Source organism: Euphorbia lathyris, chromosome 1, assembly GCF_963576675.1.
Source record: "Euphorbia lathyris chromosome 1, ddEupLath1.1, whole genome shotgun sequence".
In the NCBI taxonomy this organism is placed as follows: Eukaryota; Viridiplantae; Streptophyta; class Magnoliopsida; order Malpighiales; family Euphorbiaceae; genus Euphorbia; species Euphorbia lathyris.
In genome coordinates this window covers 85552091-85574125 of record NC_088910.1, presented here as the reverse complement: position 1 = coordinate 85574125, position 22035 = coordinate 85552091, and the positions used below count along the sequence as shown (strand labels likewise).

Genomic DNA, 22035 nt, shown 5'->3' with positions numbered 1-22035 from the left:
TTAGTTTGACTTTTATTTAGTTGTTATTTCAAATACTTTTGTAAAGTTTTGGTTGGTTATTTTTAACTATATTAGTACTGCAGTAAACATTTTTAACAGTTTAACAATTTATCATGTGATAAACTTAGTGATCCAAAACCAAATAAAACCAAACCAAAATACAATATATACTACTTTTAGTTTTAGGATTTTAAATTAATTAACTAACTATATATAGAAAAAAAAACAATTAAACATGTTTTCTAAACATGAACCAATCCGGACCAGACCGAAATAATTCAGTTCAGTCTAGATCAAACCAAATTTGGTTGGGTTTGATCCTAAAAAATACATGTAATTTGGTTCAGTCTAATTTGATTGAGTTCATTTTTTTGACCAAACCGGACCATGCTCACCCCTAAAATCAGCCTTTTGAAAAATTTTTATAACATAAAACTAAGATTAACGTTAACTTTATATTTGAACTATTTTATATGTTAAGGTTAAATTTGTACATAGTCAAATTTGACCTTATTTCTATTAAATTTGTTAGTAGAGATTTTATAAATTCAACGAGGAATTTCCTTGCTTTGTCTTATGTTATGATGTTGTGTTATGTTTTTGTTTTATCTGTCGGTTAAAAGGTACGATGTTACTTCTTTTATAGACATGTGTTAATATTTGAATAGTGAATATCCATTATAATGAGAATAATTTGTATTGTGCTAAAATGGTTTGATTTTTGGTGTTAGAACCAGGAAACTATTTATTCTAAAGTGATTTCGAAATTTCTCTTATTGTTCCATATGTTTGATCACATTTTAACCTAATTTGATTGGAAGTTTCTTCCATGAGAATACATTTGTATTTATCTTATATATGATTATTTAATTGATGAATGATGATTGACAACAGCTATATATATCTCACAGATTTAAAACTGGGTGGCATTGGGTCATCTAACAAATGTTAATTAATATGAAGATTTTAAGGTTTTCTTGCACGTAATTAATCTTTCTATAATTGAGATTAATAATTTATGGTTGATCACCGGCACCAGCCTACCTCCACTTGTTAATTAATTGACTTTCTTCTTCAATTCTTCAATCTTTTGGTGCATATATATATATATATATATATATGGTCCTACCTACCTGCTTTCTCAGCAAAAATAATACATGCAATTATATTTTCTATCCATAATATAACATTTTATAATAAAAGACAAGTTGGACTTAATTGGAGATAAATCTTCCTAATATCCAGAAACGTTGAATTATTAGCAAACCCAATAAATGCAAACTATCAACACCTTAATTGGAGTGTAAGTTTAGCGGCCGTAGGAGTAGGGAGGCAGGGACAATCACCCTGGATGGGAGAGTTGTTCAGGCCTCGGATTGCTTCCGGTATTTAGGATCTATTATCCAAACGGATGGAGAAGTAGATGAAGATGTTGCTCATAGGATTAAAGCTGGTTGGTCGAAGTGGAAGAGTGCTACGGGTTTCCTTTGTGATCCTGGCATGCCTAATAGATTGAAGGGAAAATTCTACCGGACGGCAATTAGACCAACATTGTTATATGGTACGGAGTGTTGGGCAGTGAAACACTGCCACATCCATAAGATGTCGGTGGCGGAGATGCGTATGTTGAGATGGATGTGTGGTCACACGAGAAAGGACCGGGTGCGTAATGAAATAATTAGGACAAAAGTAGGGGTCACATCTATTGAGAATAAAATGAGAGAAAACCGACTAAGGTGGTTTGGCTATGTGAGACGTAGAGCGCTTGATGCGCCGGTTAGGAGAACCGAAGAGTGGCAAAGGGATGTAGTGGTGAGGGGTAGGGGAAGACCTAAGCAAACTTGGAGGAGGGTGATCGAGAGTGATATGAGTTTATTGGGAATTGAGGAAAATATGGTAGTGGATAGGACGGAGTGGAGGGAGCGAATCTGTGTCGCTGACACGACTTGATTTTCACGGTTTTATATGATGGTTCATGTTAGCCGATCCCGGATCATTTCGGGACTAAGGCTTTGTTGTTGTTGTATTATTCCCTCCATTCATATTATTTAGACTGGACTTCATATTAGTTATCACTTTAAATTTTTAATATCAATTTTTTCTATTTTATCATATTAATATTAATATTAATAAATTTAACATTAATTACTTTTTATAATAAATGTTAATGGAAATTATTAATAAAGAGAGTTAGATGATATTTTAGTATATTTGCTATAATGCAAATCAATCATTTTTTAATACGTATGATTTAGTCAAATATAATAATATATAAGCTGGAAGAAGTATACATCTTTTTATGTACTAATAATCTCGTTACTCGAAATATGCATATATTCAAATATATAACTCAGATAACGCCCCCCAAAAAAATATAGTTTAAGAAAAATCATTAGAAGTATCGGGTTCCCCATGTCAAATAAGGATCATACATATTTTGTCAAGTGTAAAATGAATCCGCGTATAGTATTAGAAATCTCACCATGTTTTATTTTTTTTTATAATCACCATATTTTATTAAGTACAATCACAAGGCTTTCCATGTGACATGGAGGACGTAGTACCTAATATGAGAACTCGTATTCTAGACAAATAAATAGTGCCTATTTGAATATATTATCCCCGATTAGTCCAAAAAAAACATTTTAAGATCCTTGATCTTTTGATTTTTAGTGTATTATACTCATATTCTTTTATTTTGACACAACAAGCATTTGATATTTAATTTTTAGTTGCATCAAACCTTTCCTAAAAAATCCCTTGATTATAAGGTGAACGAATGGATTAAAAGTCAAAATGGTTTTTAGAGTTGACAAACATGTTTCGTTTAAACCAAATTGAAATTTAAATATCAATTCAGTTTTGAATTAACAATCCCTTCGTCACCTTCTTATTGCCATTGATCTTTTCCATCTTTCTTGTCCTAACCACCAAAAATCAAAATCTTAGAAACCACAAGTAGAACTACAAAATTAACGAGTGGGCATTAAATCACATGAAAAAATAGAAGAGATAAAAATTGGGGATTTGTTAGTTTGCTCTTTCAGCTTATCACTATCAATCTCACAATTTATATTAATCTTTATAATCTCAATCTCTTTCTTCTACATACCGACTTCCTCTTTTATTATACCGATATCAGTTCAAGTATTTTGTGACCTTCAACTAAAAACGTATAGCTCAATTAGTACATCTCTAAAATCAGAAATGAGAAGTTGTTTCGAACTCATCCTCTTAAAAAAAGTCTTGTGACCTTCATCGTATAATTTTTCTCAACTTCCCTACGGAAAAGTTTCAATCTTTGATTGTTTAGGATTTATTGTTGGGTAAAATCATCAAGCAGTAAATATAGTGCGTAAACAAATGAATAAGCTACTCAAGTTTACCTTCCTATGGTCTCAATCTTCAACACGACCAAGCATGACATAGCAATACGAATAGGATTAGGAATAAATATAAAATTTACTTCACTAGTATATTTAGTAAATAGCTCTTAAATAAATATATTAACACAGCGGGGAAACTTCCTTACGTTAAGGTGTGAGCTTGGTGGAATGGCTTTTGCCCCGAACGCTGTCAGTAATCAGGTTACGAATAAACGTTGTCCCCACTTTTCAAGCGGGTGTTCATTCATGCCCAAGAAAGAGGGGCTTAACAAGATAACACGGAAAGCAACCAGTTTTTCTATTATTTTTCAATAGAAGAACAGTTAACGCGATTATAAAATTATAAAAGTGCAAGGGACTGCTAATGACATAAGTCCTATTATTCTATATTACAAGTTGATTTTGATTGGATCCAACTCCTAAGATTTACCTTATCTGAAACGCTTTACAGGAGCATTGAGGGAAGAAAGATATGAAGCATCAGCCTTGTCAATCCCACTAAAAAGATAACTAAAAGGAGGCATTTCTATATACTTGCCAGAACCAGGAGACACCTTCAACTTATTGTCTTTCCAGACTATTCTTCCCCCAGCAATTGTCACTTCAACCTTTCCCTGAAACAACAAACTAGTATATCTTATGCATTCTCACAAAAATTAAAATCGTTTCTGATTAATTTAACCTTTTCATTTCGATTTAGAGACTTAAAAAAACATGCACTTATATAAACGTCTTTAGTTAAAAATTGACTAAAACATTACTGCCAAGATAGTAAGGTTCTCGTTTTTAAATGAACTTTTTATTATCCTCAAAGTTACCTGATACTAAAGTTCCACTTAATATTTTTAATTTATTCTCGAAATATACATATATAATACAATTAAAAAGAAAATTACTTAAGACAAAAGTTAAAACTAAAAGGGTGTGAATGTCTTTACAGCGATGTATAGTCAAATTTGACCAAAACTAGTATGTTATATTTGAAACAAGTGAGGTAAATTGAAGCTTAAGGGCTAAAATGAGATCCAGTGCCATGTTTAAGGGTGCGAAATGAAGTTCACCAGAGAAATAAATAGCATATAAGTAAACATGAATGTAACCATTATGGATGAAAATGAAAATGTACCGTGAAATAGCAGACGAGAAATCTGGTTTCACAAGAAAGCATCTAATTCTAATACCCAAGGCATTTTTCTCACATTATAATCAGAATCAAGAGGGCGAGCCTTGGCGCAACGGTAAAACGTTGTTGCCGTGTGACCTGAGGTCACGGGTTCGAGTCTTAGGAGCGGCCTCTTGCCAATTAAATTGGCAAGGGAAGGCTTGCCCCCAATACACCCTTGTGGTGGGACCCCTCCCCGGACCCTCGCTCAGCGGGGACGCGTAATGCGACCGGGCCGCTTTTTTTTTTTTTTTTTATAATCAGAATCAAGTTACGTATTATATGGCTTTGGTTTGATCGAACAAGACCAGAGAATATGTTTTCTTCAATCATATTTCTGGTCTTGTTCAATCAAAGCAAAGCAAGTCCCTACTCATACAGCAATACATATAATATATTTAATTTCAAATTTAAAAATAATAATAATAATAATGAAAGATAAATGATGCTAGTGTAGAGGACATACCTTCCCTTTTCTATCCTCATATACATTTGTATCTGTTCGGGAGTGGTGAGATCTTGCATTAACTTGGAAACTTGAGTTTGGGTTGAGTATAATAATATCTGCATCTGATCCAACAAGAATTGCTCCTTTTCTTGGATATATATTGAAGATCCTAGCACTAAAATTTGTAGGGGTCAATTAAATATTTAATTAGTTCGGAGAGCTCAAATTTATTACTCAGGTCTCAGGTATTTCTCTAGGGTTAATTTACAATTTAATCCTCAATGTTTTAGGAGAAACTCATATTAGCTCCTAATCACATTATATTTTTTTTCAATTTCACCCTCGATGTTTTTTCCCCAGCTTAATTTTGCATACTTTAAATTAAACACCAACGAGTCATAATTTGTCGGTAGTTGCCAATAAATTTACCAACAAATTGAGATCTTTTGATAAGGATCCATTAGAAAAGGATAAAATTGAGTTGGGTAAAAATGTTGAGGGAAATGTTTGGAAAGAATAAAAATAAAACATTAAAGATTAATATGATTTTCGAAAAAAAAATGAGGGTTGAAGTGTACCATAACCCTATTCTTCTTTATAATCCTTAGCTAAATAACAAATCCTAAGACTGTTGATATGCAATCTAAAGATTAAATGGCATAACATACCATTCAGTGCTTGTCACCCGCACAAAATCAGTGACAGAAATTTGGCCAGATTCCTGAAAGATAAGGATATGTTGATAGTGAAACTATTTCACAATCCAAGAGAAGGATTGAAGAGTCTATACTAGCTTACCACCATTGTATCCCAAACCAAATGCATTCTCTCTTCAATTCCTACATTCCCAAATGTCAAGAGAAGCAAAATTGGAAAGCGTTAAAAGAAAGCCACCATAATGCGCAAATACGTTTTTGGCATTTATAGAACCTTTTTTTAATTACCATTGACACCATTAGGGATTTTACGGAAATCGTCAATCCCAAAAGCTTTTTGTGTGGAATTAAATACGCAATGGTCAGTACCTACAAGCTGCAAAATATAAAGATTAAGATTACGCCGAGGAACAGATAATAAGACCAAGTAAATATTAACAAGGACTTCTTAGGCAAGCAGAGACGCATAGGGGGACAAGGGCCAATTTTTGCCATTATAGTTATTGGAGAAAATCAATTTTACTTGAAAGCACTCTCATGCTGCCCTCATCGTAGAAACTCTAGCTCAGTTCTACTCTTTTCCAAGGGATTGAATCAGAAAATCTGCACGTAATTATCGCAGATTTTGGTTTGTCGATATGTACTTGGAAAACTCCGCCTATGAGGGTCACTTGGTGGCCTTTACAGCCGGTTCCAAGCCCGGACAAAGGAGGAGGGTTGCGGTAGGTTTGTAGCGGCCAGCGTAAAACTTAGCCACATCTTATGACATGAACCACAATATAAATATCGTGGGGGCGTTCCCTACTCAGCGACGCGCTACACTTCCTAGACCCGGGTGTAGTGATAAATGTGCAAGGGTTGCTAGGTCGTCGCCCCGAAGCGGCGCGCCACCCCAGGACCCGGGGGTGGTGTCAAATATGCAAGGGTTGCGGGTAAATAAGCTAGTCCACGGTAATGGTAGGGGTAGGGGTAAGGGTAGTAGGTTACGCTTTGGGACATGGAACATATGTTCATTGACAGGAAAATTAGCTGAAATTGTAGATGTTATCAAGAGGAGGAGAATAAATATAATGTGCCTACAAGAAACCAAGTGGGTTGGAGCCAAGGCTAGAGAGATAGCTCCTTGGGGTTATAAGCTTTGGTACTCAAGAAAGGATAAGGGTAGAAATGGAGTAGGTATTCTTATTGATCGTGAGTATATTGATGATGTAGTAGCGGAGTCTAGGAAGAGCGATAGAATTATGAGTGTTAAGCTAGTGATAGGGGATGAGGTTGTGAATGTCATTAGTGCATATGTGCCACAAATAGGATTAGATGTCTCTATAAGACAAGCTTTTTGGGAGGACTTAGAGGAAGTGGTGCAACAGGTTCCTAGGGATGAAAAGATGGTACTGGGGGGTGATCTCAATGAACACGTGGGTTCTAAGCGAGATGGGTTTGAGAGTGTTCATGGAGGGTATGGTTTTGGAGATAAGAATGAAGCAGGAAATGATATTTTGGAATTCGCATCAGCCTGTGACTTGTATCATGAACACATGGTTTATGAAGAGAACATCCCACTTAGTGACTTATCGGAGTGGCGGTATTGCGAGCCAAATTGACTTCTTCTTAGTAAGGAGTGCTTGGAGAAAGAGTTATATTGATTGTAAGGTGATCCCTGGTGAGAGTATGACAACCCAACATAGAGTAGTGGTGCTTGATTTTCGAAGTAGGAAATGTATAAGAAAACGAACACCACAAGTGGAGACTAAGATTAAGTGGTGGAAGTTGCAAGGGGAGAATCAACAAAAATTTTGTGGATGAAATGACCAAAAAAGATATTTGGACTTGTAATATGGATTTAGATATAGATTCGATATGGACTAAGATGGAGCATAGTATAAGGGAAGTAGCGAAGGAAGTTCTAAGGGAATCTAAAGGTAGCATGCCACCGGGTAAGGACACATCTTGGTGGACAGAAGAAGTACGACAAGCAGTAAAGAGTAAGCGAGAATCCTATAAAATATTGGGGAAATGTAGAAGTGACGAGAACTACGAAAAATACAAAGAGGCTAAAAGGGAAGTAAGGAAGGTCATACGAGATGCTAGAGCAAAGGTGAATCGGGATCTGTATACAAGATTGGATACGAAAGAAGGGGAAAGAGACATATATAGAATTGCTCGGATGAGAGATAGAAAGACGCGAGATCTCAGAAAAGTTAAATGTGTGAAGGATGTGGACCAGAAAGTCCTAGTTGGAGATAAGGATATCAAGGAACGATGGAGGTCATATTTTGATGACTTATTTAATGGAGATCGCAGTCAAGATGTTGGAGATATAAGTATCCCTCACGATAAGATAAATCATGAATGCCTGCGGAGAATTCAAAAGGGAGAAGTCAAAATGGCATTAAATAAGATGAGGTTGAAGAAAGCAGTAGGACCTGATGGCATCCCTATTGAGATTTGGAGATGTTTGGGAGAGAGAGGAATCGAATGGGTGACGACGTTCTTTAACAAAATTTGGAGAAACAATAAGATGCCATCAGAATGGAGGAAAAGTATCTTAATCCCTTTGTATAAGAACAAAGGCGATGTCCAAGATTGTGCCAACTGTTGAGGAATCAAATTAATGAGTCATACTATGAAACTTTGGGAGCGAGTGATCGAACAAAGGCTAAGGAGGACGGTGAAGATCTCGGAAAACCAGTTTGGCTTTATGCCGGGAAGATCAACTATAGAAGTCATCCATCTAATGAGACAATTAATGGAGCACTATCGAAATAAGAAGAAAGACTTGCATATGGTTTTCATTGACTTGGAGAAAACATATGATAAGGTACCAAGGGAAGTACTTTGGTGGGTCTTGATAAGGAAAGGCATTTCGCGGAAATATATTGACATCATAAAGGACATGTATGAGGGAGCATGCACGAGTGTACGTACTAGTGTTGGGAAGACTGAAGAGTTTCCTATTACGATTGGAGTGCATCAAGGTTCCGCACTAAGCCCATTTCTTTTTGCCATCGTTATGGATGAACTAACAAGTTCACTTCAAGATGGTATTGTTGGAGTTTAGTGTCCTATAGACAATTGTTCTAGGATACAAACTTAATGTAAATGAATTGTTTTTTATATCATTTGTTTTAATGAGATATATCATATATGTTTTATAACTATATAAAGGCAATCCCTTTTAAGCACTAAATAAAGTCTAATAAAAGGAAATCCGTAAGTTTGTTTAAAGTGATTATAAAGTGTTCATACAAGCATGAAGTGAGACAAAACTTTATAATAAACTAATAAACTTAAAACCACCCCAAGTCAAGTGATATGTTTAGGATTGATATATCACTGTTGAGACTTGCATGTAACAATGTCTTCTGTCCGACAGAAAGCTGATCTCACAAGCTTCATATATAAAGACATCTGGACAGTTACATGGATCCGATGAAAAGTAGTTCATTAGGATTGGGGATCCGATTTGAGATAACAGGATGGGTAGATTCGTCCTTGTCACATGTTCATCTCATTGGTATTAATAGGTATAAGTAATCCTCAGACTCAAAGGAATATTAATTGGTATTCTGGATTACGGAATGTGACGCTTTGACTCTGGTGTAACACGATCCTTAACAGAGATGACTCTGGGGTGTGAACAGTAGACGTTGGGTATCACAGGAAGTGATTGCGGGATCGTTATATATTGGATTGAGCATTTATCACTCCCGATGAATGGGAGATACATCCAAGGATCGCTTGTGGAAGACTCGACTCTAAATCCTTGCAAGGTGATAGCTTAAGACTTGAAATACAGATTTCACTTAACCTATCTATTTGAGTTGACTCGGCCTGTACAAGTAAAACGAACGTCTCGCTATATGTGACTTGACATCATCCATAGTCATAAGATTCAGTTCAAGGATGTAGTTGATAAAGGATCGAATTATACTGTAACTAATACGGAAAGGTTAACGACAGAATCAACCTGTCTTCTTATGGCTCTGGGGAATGATTACGGACTTGCTAATCACATACTCTGTACATCATTCCGTTATGCAAAGATTAAATATAATTCTTTGAAAATTATTTAATAACGTTGCATACGGCTAGAAGCAATAAGAACCTAATGGGTCACACATAAGACTTGGAACCTAAAAGAGAGATAGATGTTAATTAATTGATGGAAGCCCAATTGAGCCCAATAAGGCCCATGGACCAAGGGGGGGTCGAAATTCATGTAGTGAAATACATGAATAATTAATTTGTTTTTGTTAATCCTAATTAGATTAGGATTATGAATTAAATTAATTAAGAGATAAATAAGTTATGAGTTTTAATTAGATTATAATACTCCTATTATTATCCAATAAGGTTATTATTATTATCCTTAATATATTAGATATATAATTAGATAATAATTGGGAATTCTATTCCGAATTGAATTCCTATTCAGTAACCTAATTCTATCTAACTAGGGATTAGATACAAGAGATTATAAATACCCCTCTCCTAGGATTTTCGAAATCCACTAGTGCAAACCCTATTGAGATTTTCGAAATACTCAGTGCAACCGGGAGAGAGAAAATTTCGACACCCCTAGTTCGAAGACGAGATTTTCTACGGCTTCCTTCCGATCAATTGATTTCATCTATTTCTTTTATCCTTGATCTTGTGTTGATTAGTTAAAGGCAATCTACTTTGGTTGCTATTCAACGGTTGATTCTAAATTAATATTCCCGTGTTTTATTTCGTGTTTGGGAACTCGGAGAAGAGTTGTGGGCACTTCATTAACAACGGTAGATTGATCATCAAAAGGTAATTCTTCTTAGCCTTCTTTATATGAAATAACGATTAACGGATCCTAGGGTTAAATGGTAATAGGTTAAAAAATTTATATTTCCGCTGCTATACCTTAGCCTAATTTCCAACAGGTATACCATGGTGCATGTTGTTTGCAGATGATATTGTGTTGGTTGATGAGACGAAAGAAGGAGTGGAGAGGAAGTTAGAACTATGGAGACAAACTCTAGAATCTAGAGGCTTTAAGTTGAGCCGAAGTAAGACAGAATATTTGGAGTGTAAGTTTAGCGGCCATAGGAGTAGGGAGGCAGGGACAATCACCCTAGATGGGAGAGTTGTTCAGGCCTCGGATTGCTTCCGGTATTTAGGATCTATTATCCAAATGGATGGAGAAGTAGATGGAGATGTTGCTCATAGGATTAAATCTGGTTGGTCGAAGTGGAAGAGTGCTACGGGTTTCCTTTGTGACCCCGGCATGCCTAATAGATTGAAGGGAAAATTCTACTGCACGGCAATCAGACCAGCATTGTTATATGGTACGGAGTGTTTGGCAGTGAAACACCGTCACATCCATAAGATGTCGGTGGCGGAGATGCGTATGTTGAGATGGATGTGTGGTCATACGAGAAAGGATCGGGTGAGTAATGAAATAATTAGGACAAAAGTAAGGGTCACATCTATTGAGAATAAAATGAGAGAAAACCGACTAAGGTGGTTTGGCCTTGTGAGACGTAGAGCGCTTGATGCGACGGTTAGGAGAACCGAAGAGTGGCAAAGGGATGTAGTGGCGAGGGGTAGGGGAAGACCTAAGCAAACTTGGAGGAGGGTGATCAAGAGTAATATGAGTTTACTGGGAATTGAGGAAAATATTGTAGTGGATAGGACGGAGTGGAGGGAGCGAATTTGTGTCACTGACACGACTTGATTTCACGGTTTTATATGATGATTCATGTTAGCCGACCCCGAATCATTTCGGGACTAAGGCTTTGTTGTTGTTGTTGATATGTACTTGGAAAAGGATAAAACTAAGTTAGGATTTTTCCCACTAGGGCAACATTAGACCCTTTTATACGATAGATGTAAAAATAGATCTTCCCTAATAATCTTAGGGGTAAATTTGACCCTTATGATACAGAAGAAGAATATCTGAATTTTTGAAAAATCAATAACATGAATATCACCAATTTTTATCTATTCATTTAAAATTTTAGATGGGAGATAGTTAAAGATATCTTCTGTTCTTTAGGTTGAGTAAAGGGTGAGTAGGAAGCACTATTGCTACAAGCCAAGGTTATCATGCGTTAAAATTGAAAAGAAAGAAACCTGCAGAACTCCAGTTGAAAGGGCAGCTTGTAGGGCCTTGTTATGTCCTGATGGCCTAATAGGAGGACTCATGACATACCTGAATGAGAAAATATGTATATGCTTATATTTCAAATAAACCGACTGTTCAAATTCAAATAGATAAACAATTAAACGAATAATGTATGTAATGCTGGTTCTTGCTTTGATGCAGTGGTGAAGTCAGGATCCCAAAGCTTAGAATCATCAAGAACCAATCCAGAAACCACTGGTTCTCCAACAACCCTCTGCCCTGCAGTTTGAAGAAAGCAATCATTCTTTCATGCCTTCAACTTCGTAAAACAAATAAATATAGCAATCAAAGGATATACAAGTAAAAATATGAAAACGAACCAAACTCAGAAAATATCCCATTTATCCAAAAGCCCATTCAGTATTCCATTTTGACAGTTCGTTTTAAATTACTATAGTCCAAACTCCAAAGGTTCTACACGTTGAATTTCAAGCATTACCAATTATATGAAAGTCTCCAGAAAACCATAGCATAGAAAAAAAAAAAACACATGAATGAAAATCAATTCTGCTTCCGTAAAATATTTTCCGTAAAAAACAAGCAAATAAATACTTTCTGCTTGTGAGGAAAATTTTGAGACAAATAGAAGAAGTATATATTTATCCAATACAAACTCTTTTGCTTTTCAGTTTTTGAGGATCAGCTTTCTCTCTCTCTTCTCTCTCTCTCTCTCTCTCTCTCTATATATATATATATATATATATCTTTATCTATTTATCTATCCATCTATATATCTATGTATCTATATATACTATATATATAGGTTCTTACCATTCTATGGAATTACTAAGAGCAAAAGATGCTCTAGTTGGGAATGGTATCATGCAGAAACTTTGGGAGTAACACAACTGGAACTCATGCTTCAAGTTATAGGAACATGGTAGCTGTTAATCTTTTGAGACTCATTACTTATCACTGGGACAAACTGTAAAGGACAGATTATTTCATAAGATTTGGGTGATTTTACCAAATACACTAGTAGGTCCAATCCAAGTTTCTGCATTAAATGGATATCATGCATTTAAACTTAATAATAAGGGTACAATACAATGTTTACTTCATAGTGCATTGACTCCATTTTACCAAATAAACAGAAGTTTTAACCGAAAAAATATGTGAAACTAATGAAAGGATTATATAACACATGAAAATCTACTATTGTATTTTGTCAAACCACAGATAGGTTTAAATTATTTCTCCTTTATAGTATAAGATTCTCTATGTACATATTATGTTGAATTTGGTATTTTGAATATGATTACAAATACAGGAAAGTTATAATTAGTATCTTAGATTTTAAGAAATATAATTATTCAATTTATTCCTATAAGTATTCTAAAACCAATCATCCTTGCTTCAACCTTGGTTACCTTGGGTAGAACAATCTACTAAAATTATTCAATATCCTAATTCTAAGAAAATTTCTCCGGAATCAACAGGAAAATAAGGCTGGATCATAATGAACAACAAACAAATCATGATTATCATGTTTCACTACACCCCCTAGTATACTGTCCTATCAAGAAAACCAATTATAGCAAACACTTAACATTCTTGCTTTCATGACACGAAATTCCCTATGTCATGGGCTTGAAGCGTGAACAACAGAGACCCATCTTAGCATGTGTCGAAATTAAATCAACAAATGGAGTTGCCAGGAATCGAACCCTTGATCATTTGGTCAAAGAGGCTCTGATACCATATCATGGAACCAATTGAACTAAAAATTTAAGTTGATAGTTAAACCCCAATTCATATTAATATCTAACACACTAGAACTGTAACATGTCAGCAAATCAAAGAGACCTACAGTTGAAACCATATCTACATCTTGTTAAGAATACATTAGTTAAAATGTGAATCAACAAAGTGAGAATAGATATATCTTGTCTTATACATAAGACTTGATACACATATTCCCAAAGTGGAAAATGCAAATATTCCAAGGCATGTGGATTGTTTGCTGCGTCCAACAAACAATTTTGCAATTTAAATAACCTCTTTCAATAATGACATTCAGACGTTTACGTTTAACAACGTATGCACACATCACATAGTATGTATAACATTATTTGAGGCAATATGTAGATGAACACAGTCAGAAATTCATCTTAAAACAGTTGAAAAGCATGCACAAAATTTTTGAATATGTATTCTTATGAAGTTCCGGTATGATTATTAAATTTACACTAATATTTATTATGCTCATAAAACTTCAACTTGTAAGAGGTTTCTAAGCTCTAATGTTGCCGCAATCAAGTAAATTTACCGAACTCATGTTCGATATCCATCAGAAAATACAATGTTCGCATTAATTCAAAGTTGATTTCATATCAGAAAGAATAAAAAGATACAGTTTTCTCAGTTTGTTTTGTGACTAACTTCATTGAGATGTTAATACATTGAATTGTGAGTTATATTATTTAATTTTTGCTTTTGGTAAAAGTTGTACCATACTTCTATAATAGGGTAGAAGTATTTCAATCACAAAAACAAAAAAAATAATAATAATTAAAGTTAAACTTAAAGTTTTGTTACCAGAGCAAATCTTAGGGAAATTTTATTGATCATCAAGCTATAACAAGCCATTAATATGCTCCATTAACAAGTCAAGGTTCATTTTCTTAAGTCAAGCTATTATGATTAAAGAGTAACCTTGTGCAAATACCATAATCATAAGACTTAATATAACCACAAGTAGACAAAGAACTATAGTTCATATTAGGTTCAGCTTTTCATGCCTTTCCACCAATGCCAGAGACACTTAGATCAGCGAATATTTTTATACCACAATTTGGATAAAAGAAATGAAAAGGGGTTTCTGTTGATCCTCCATCTCGGGTACCAGAAGCCCACCAAATTTATTAGTTTGAGAATATGAAGTTCAAGGAGTTCAATTAGGGGCAGCACAGAGACTACTGGATCATCTCAGTTGAATTACATATTCTCCATAAAAACATCATGACTTCTAATCTTGATGAATTTCAAATTCTACCCATAGTCCCAAACAATAAAATTGATGATTAATTCTGCGACATAAGAATTACAACGAAAATACAAATAATATATTCTAAATACTTCTTTCTATGTGTATCATGGTCAACTACCTCCTTGGAAGGGAAACATTATCGGACATGTTATTCCATATGTTATTAGTGATCGAAACTTACTACCTTTCTTATTCAAACCATATTATCAAATCAAGTACAGCTGCAAAATAAGACCACATGATAGAATCTAAAGTTTAATATGTTATTAGTGGAAACCTGACTTTCGAGCTTTAGCTATTTCTTCCATTGCATCAATGCTCATCACATGAACCACATACAGAGGCGTGTTTACAAAAGCCGCTAAATGAATTGCACGAGAAGTTGCCTCACCTTCAAGCTGCAACATTAGACTACAATCTAAATTACATGGAACCTAAGTATCTTTCAAATAGTTTATTAAATATTAACTTAAAACCAGAGCATATGATTACAGTTTTGCTATGCATGCACGTATGTTATAAATCAGAATTTCAAGTAGAGATATATTAGTTGGATGACATCCTTTCTCAGATTCCTAAATTAACAGAACCATCTTACGTTAATATGAATGCTAATGAAAACGATTAAAGGAGACAACTTAAAGTATATATAATAAACTAACTCTATATCACAAATTAAAGGAGATAAATTGAAGTGCATAAAATAAACTAACCCAGGCACCTGGAAATAAACAACCATTTTTCCCCAATTTAATGCATTCCTTTTCAATTGTATTCATCAGTGTGAATTAAAAATAAATAAATAAAAACTCATTGAAATGACACTCGTTTGCTAATAGATGAGAAAAAGGAACCAGTTCAACTAAAGATATGAATTAAATACCCCATCCCACAAACTGCTATCAGACTATTAAGGTTAACTAATTAACCAAGCTCCATACAAATCCAGTGAGAATAAGGAATAATGTACTAGCACCTTGACCTATTCAAAATGCAGGCTGGGCTAACCGAACTCCAGACCACCATGCTAGATTGCTTTGGCCCGATTATCTGAGCCCGAAAATTTCTCCAAGCGAAGGCCAAAAAAAAAAACATATGCTTTTACATATTATTAAGTATTGAAGCAGTTCCAACCTAAAGCAAACTATCTTCCCAAACCCACACAGCTATCAATCAGGCTTACTCAGGTTTACTTCAAGCAGGCCCTAGGGAAAAAATGCATGTCCAAAGCCCAGTATTTTTGTAGGTAGGCAACCCAGGCTGAACAGGTACATATTATATACCAGCACCAAAGAACTATCAAGATTTTCAGATTGTTCACAATAAATCTGATAGCAGAATATAAATCCAAAAGGCCAGAAAGCATAATTAGTTAATATAGTTTGAGGTCTACCACTGAAGGCCTTGAAAGAGCATGCCCTTCTGGACCAGCAATGCCAAGTTCAATCATTCTATTCTGCCCTTCAAATACGCCATCTCCATTTTCTGCATGAACCATAGCTAGGGCACCAAGCAACTTGCACCTCTTCAAACCTTCTAAGAGAAGCTCATCACTGATCATAAGGGAACCTTTGTATGCCATGAAAAACTTGAAAGAGTTGATTCCTACAAATTCCAAATGTACAAGCAAATTATTTATATGTGCACACACACACAGAAGCAGGAATAGATCATATCTACATAAATGCAGATGATATATAATAAAATTTCAAAAACAACCTTTCTCCTTCACCATAATTCCCATTTCCCTTGAAACAACTTCATCCCATTTGGTGATAGCCATATGGAAACCATAGTCCATGCAAGACTTCTTGGCCTTTCTTTCATACGCTTTAAAGCCTGCCATTAAATTGCCATTGACTGGAATAACAAAGTCAATATGCATGGTTGTTCCACCGGCCAAAGCTGCAGCCTGGCCGCTGAAGAAGTCATCCACAGTCTCGGTACCCATAAACTCCATGGCTAGATGTGTATGGGGATCAATTCCTCCTGTTAATTATACAGCAAGAATTTCCAGTCAACAAGAACAGATTATTTTAATTATACATTGAAATGATATTACCCAAGGTATACGAAGTAAATTGCGCTGAACAATAATTTTTTAATCACTTCCTAAGTTAAAAAATAGTCCTTATGATCATTTTGATTCCACTTGTATAAAAGTCAAAAGCAGCAGAATAATCAATCATTATATGAGCTTACCTGGCATTACAAACTTTCCAGAAGCATCAATAATGTTAACATCATCACCAACCTGCAAATGACAGCCAAAAAGATTCAATGCAGAGCAAAAAAATGGGAAAACAAGAAAAGTAAATACCAACTGATGATAAAAAAAAAAGAAAGGAACTGGAAACTAGGCAATAGGAAAGAGAGTTAAATAAATGTCAGATGTCCACCACCTAGAACGATGAAGGCAAGATCCAGAAGAGAAGAAATGTTTTTAGTCTAGTAATAATGATAACAGTAACTTAATGACTCAAATTATTTATTTTAGCACATCAATGATTTTAGGGAATTCCTCTACCATCAATTGATATTGTACCTTTTGTAAGTATCATAAAAAAGATTGACAGAAAGAAAAGGCCGACATCATGTAACAGTTATAACAGCTCCATTACCATCATATGCATATGCAATTGCAATTGCAACAGCAATCTAAACCCATCAGGATACATACACAAAGTCATCTACAAATTTTATAGACATTAGTGGCTACAGACTTTAACTTAAGAAGTCTAAAACTAGTGGCCCAAAAGTTTTGACTTCTGTCGAGGTGGGAAAGCTTAGTGATAGAAACTATAACAGAAATATTTAGATGAACAGAAGAACAAATTGATAAAAGAAGGGAATGAAGAATGTATTGATTAATCCGAAAGAGACAAACAATAGGAAGGATAGGCTAAGCCCCACAGGGAGAACCTTCCCTCTTCACACTAGTTAGAGCCTTGCATTCTAATGCAGAAAAACAATCCAAAAATAGCCTTTCTCCTCCTCACACAAACTTTACACTAAATACAACAAAAAGGAATTACTAACTACTGCCACCTCATTCCCATTCCCTAGGCATAACTAACTGATGTGACATTCCCCTTTTTCCCTTGGTCCTCTTTCTTCTTTCTACGGATATAGACTCTCAACACCCTAGTCCACGTGTAACTTGATCTAGCAGCTCACCACTATTACCACTATTTGCATATTCTCTGTCACTTAAGGCTTGTTTAGTTTTCAAAAACCATTTCTATTTCCATTTTCTTAGTTTTCTATTTTTTTTCATTTTCTAAATGGAAAACTACAAGGTTTTAAAGCATGGTAAGTTATCTATCTTTTATATTTATATTTTAAATCTTTCAATTAGTTATTTTTTTTATTAAATAATACCATGCTCAATATTAATTGAACTTTTCATTAAGAATTTTCAATAACAAGATATAAATAAGAAAAAAGGAGAGATTGTTGTTGGCTTCATTCAGGGGATGGAAAACCGTGGAATTTAAAAGAGAATAGGGAAAACATCATTTTTCTGTTTAGATTTTCCTTTTTAACGACGTATTCCTTTTTCTAACTTTTTGGAGAATTTTTCTGGAAAATAGCATATGTTTTCCACACTATACAAGGCCTTAGGTTGAAAGTTACCACTGGTCCAATAAGTTGTTAATGAAACATATCTAGCCAAGCATTTCAACTATAATAATCAGCCAATTATCTGTCACCAAACTAGCTGGCTTTTCCAGAGGTACAAGGAAGGAAAATTTATAGCTTGAATTTTACTTCAAGCGAAATGCTTTCAAGAGTTCTATCATGGTTAAGAAAGGGAGTCGGAATCTTTTGCTTACCATGTTTAACAGTCAACATTCAATAGGGAAGAAGTAGTTCAATACATAAGGTAAGTTAGAAAATGTTTGGATGAAAAGTCCTATAACCAACCAATTGTTAGAGTTGAGAAGGAGGTTGTCACGCAAGAGAAGTTTGGAGAGAGATACAAAGTACATGGTAGCATCCAAGTTTTCAAATTCTTCATTCGTGAAAATATAGACTATTATTGCTAATCTAGACAAATAAAAACAAATATATGAGCAAATGTAGGTAAAAGAAACAGTAAAAATAGTTGCTTTGCAAATAGCTTTTGATACAAAAAAAAAATTATGGGAACTAGTATATTTATCATTTAATGTTCAGTAATTCTAGGGCAAAAGCAGGTTCCAAAGAATAAGTCAAATAGAACTGTGTATAGTCAAGAAATAACTAGTGTTGCTATTTTTGGGTAGTTTGGAGGAATGTACTACAACAGAATGTCAAGGAATGAATTTACCCCTCACGGTTATGTTGGAAGAAAAATTGTTCTTACACATGTTCTCCAACTGGGAGCTTAACAGGAAAAAATGTGTCTGTCACAATTGGTCACATAAAATGCAGGAAATCTATTTGTTAATATACTTTCTCTCATAACCAATCAAAACAAAATTGCAGATTTGCTTAGTTACTACTAAAGAGCCATAAAAAAATACTTTTTATTTTCTCTAAAATAATACAGGATCGTACTTGTGACAATGGGCAATCAAGCATCATAATTAATAGCATTATAATAAGTTGGAGATGCAAGTAGAACAAAAAGGGCAATTGATTGCTTTATTGATCTTTTGTTAGAAATCTCGAAACACACAACTAAACAAGCAAATGGACATAGAACAGAAGAACTGACACACAATTAGTTCAAGTACGTGAATAACTCCAAAAAATACACTGGTAACATAAGAAAGACAAGAAAAGTTAAAGGAAAAGCTATGCAGAAGCACAGAACACCCAAAATTTAAAATTCCAAAAGCTGCCTTCCTTCTCACTCCTCCTAGACCTATATACATAGTTGTCAAAGGCACGCCTCAGGAGCACTTGAGGCGCATCTTCAGCAAGGCTCAAGGTAGTGAGCCTTGATTGCACAAGGCGAGACACAGTTTAAAAGGCTCGCGTCTTGTGCGCCTCGCCTGGGCTTCAGAGCCCGAGTCAAGGCGCGCCTCAGTAACATATACTGTTTTCACTAGGGTTTTTTTCTTTCTTTACTGTTTTGCAAACAAATGGTTGATTAATCTCAACCACTAATCTAATTTAAATAACTTAATCTTAACCCTTGATCTAAATAAGATATCAAAGAGACGTAAATATAGAAAGACTAGAGAGGGATTAAGATCAGAGTCACGTAAAGAATAGGTTCCACTCAAACAGAAGCTGCGACACACAGAAACAGAAGAAACTGTGACGCACAGAAGAACCAGCAGAGAACATGCAGCCTGGAATTGTAGCATGAGTTAGGTACTTAGGTTAAGGCGTTAAGTATATGTTAATGTCTCTGTGAAGTATGAACTTAACTTGGTGTTTTTGACATTTAGTATTATGTTTTTATGTGGTTTTGTCTTGGTTGGGTGGTCATAAGGGTGTTTTTTTTTTGTTTGTACTGTAACTAGTATTAGAGTATTAGTGATAAAAGGGCGGCCCGGAGCACTACACGTCCCCACTAAGCGAGGGTCCGGAGAGGGGTCCACCACAAGGGTGTACTGGGGCAAACCTTCCCCCGCCAATTTTTTTTTTTGGCAAGAGACCGCTCCTAAGACTCGAACCCGTGACCTCTCGGTCACACGACTACAACGTTTACCGTTGCGCCAAGGCCCGCCCTCTATTAGAGTATTAGTGATATTGATATCAAATATTGATATGCTTTAATTAGTAATAGACTGTTTTTTGTGCGCCTTGTGTTCCTCAGGGGCACACCTTGAGCCTAGGCTCTAGGACCCTTTAGCGCCTTAGTGCGCCTTTAACAACTATGAGTATAGTATCCCATAATCTATTTCCTGTCACTAACTCGAGCTAAGAGCCCAAAACCACGTATTCCATTTATTTCCTTTCTTTTCTACCCTTAATTCGTATTATCATCTCTATCATTCTTTTTTTCTTCTTAAGCTTGGGATGTTTGGAAAATTTCATCCAAGATTAAATGAAGTATGAAAAAGATTTGAAATTCAATTTTGTTAAATACGTAAATTGACCAAAGCGTGATAGGAATTCACATTTAATAGCTAGTCCCCTGATTGAGTTCATTCCCATACCTAACATGATAATGTCTCACTTTGAGTATGGAAACATCAAATATAACCCATTTCTATTAAAAGAGCCAAAATACAGCAATAATTTCTGTTTATGGGCATATTGTTATATTATTATTTGCACTGAACTTAGTCCAAGACAAAAGAGGGATTTGAAGTCTACAAAAGAAGTGCAAATCAGCACTTAATCTAGAGATATGTTGCTAGAATTAAGGGGCCACATGATTCGAGAAATATGTTTAAAAAATAATAGCAATACTAGACCTTTAGATTAGGTTGCACTGCAACAATGATCCCATCCTCCACATAAACATCAGCAACCTCTTGATGGTGAGCATTCACAACAGTTCCCCCCTTAATCAAGAGCTTTGATGATGATGATGGAATTCCATATCCAACTTCACAATATGCAGTCTCATCTTCACAGAACTGCAAAATCAACATTGATAAACAAACATAAACACACTTCGATTATTTGAATTTCTTTTACTTAGAACATTTTTTCTTACATATTTTCAACCTGGAAACAGAAATTCAACGCCAAATTTTAGTGAGAAATAAACTCAGTTCAGTAACTGATTATTGAGAAAGGAACTCAAAGAAATGGTTAAGCAACAAAAGAAAGAAATAGAAGATTGAACAGAAAATCTAGCAGAAAATACCTGATTCGATTGTGAAATCGAAGGAGAAGCAAAAAGGAGAAGTGAAAAGGAGAAGAGATAAAAAGGAGAAGCAATGGAAGCGGAAGCCATACTTTTCACTTGTTCTTTGAGCGCCTTCTTCGCCATTGACTCCTAATGGTCATATTCAGCGAGGCTAGTAGATTTCACTTTCATAATTCATCCATCCCGCTCCATTTCTACATTACAGCGTCACGGCATGGTATCCCTTTTTGTTTCTTCTAGGCAAAACCTATATTTATTTATTTTTTTTAAATGTGGTTTTGAAGGAAGGCAGAATTTTTCTGTGAGAAATGGTAACAAAGAAATAAATTAGTAATATTGTTAAACTCAAAAGAAAAAAATAGTGCAGAGAGAAATTATAATCAATTTATTAATCTCTAAATATTTATTATTTTTTTTAATCAGTAACCTTAGATTAATAAAAAGCAAGTCTGGAATCCTTACATATAAGTGCCAAAT

General features: G+C 34.9%; 1 protein-coding gene across 1 annotated transcript; it reads right to left on the bottom strand.

The window, feature by feature from the left end:
• Nucleotides 1-3667: 3667 nt before the first annotated feature.
• On the bottom strand, nucleotides 3668-21802 carry LOC136204810 (dihydropyrimidinase). Its single transcript, XM_065995548.1, has 13 exons — nucleotides 21556-21802; nucleotides 21158-21322; nucleotides 17001-17052; nucleotides 16518-16787; nucleotides 16192-16403; nucleotides 15076-15196; nucleotides 11941-12028; nucleotides 11758-11836; nucleotides 5941-6028; nucleotides 5795-5835; nucleotides 5665-5717; nucleotides 5015-5171; nucleotides 3668-4000 (listed from the first exon to the last, which is right to left on the bottom strand). The coding sequence occupies exons 1-13, from the start codon at nucleotides 21679-21681 to the stop codon at nucleotides 3818-3820; spliced, it is 1635 nt and encodes a 544-aa protein (XP_065851620.1). The 5' UTR covers nucleotides 21682-21802; the 3' UTR covers nucleotides 3668-3817.
• Nucleotides 21803-22035: the final 233 nt, after the last annotated feature.

Excerpts from the sequence above, each read along its gene's own strand:
- LOC136204810 (XM_065995548.1), bottom strand. The coding sequence starts at position 21,681 with ATGGCGAAGAAGGCGCTCAAAGAACAAGTGAAAAGTATGGCTTCCGCT. Across the intron at positions 6,029-11,757 it reads TTTCAACTGGAGTTCTGCAG|CTTGTAGGTACTGACCATTG; the intron begins GTTTCTTTCTTT and ends TATATTTTGCAG. Across the intron at positions 4,001-5,014 it reads ATGAGGATAGAAAAGGGAAG|GGAAAGGTTGAAGTGACAAT; the intron begins GTATGTCCTCTA and ends TTGTTGTTTCAG.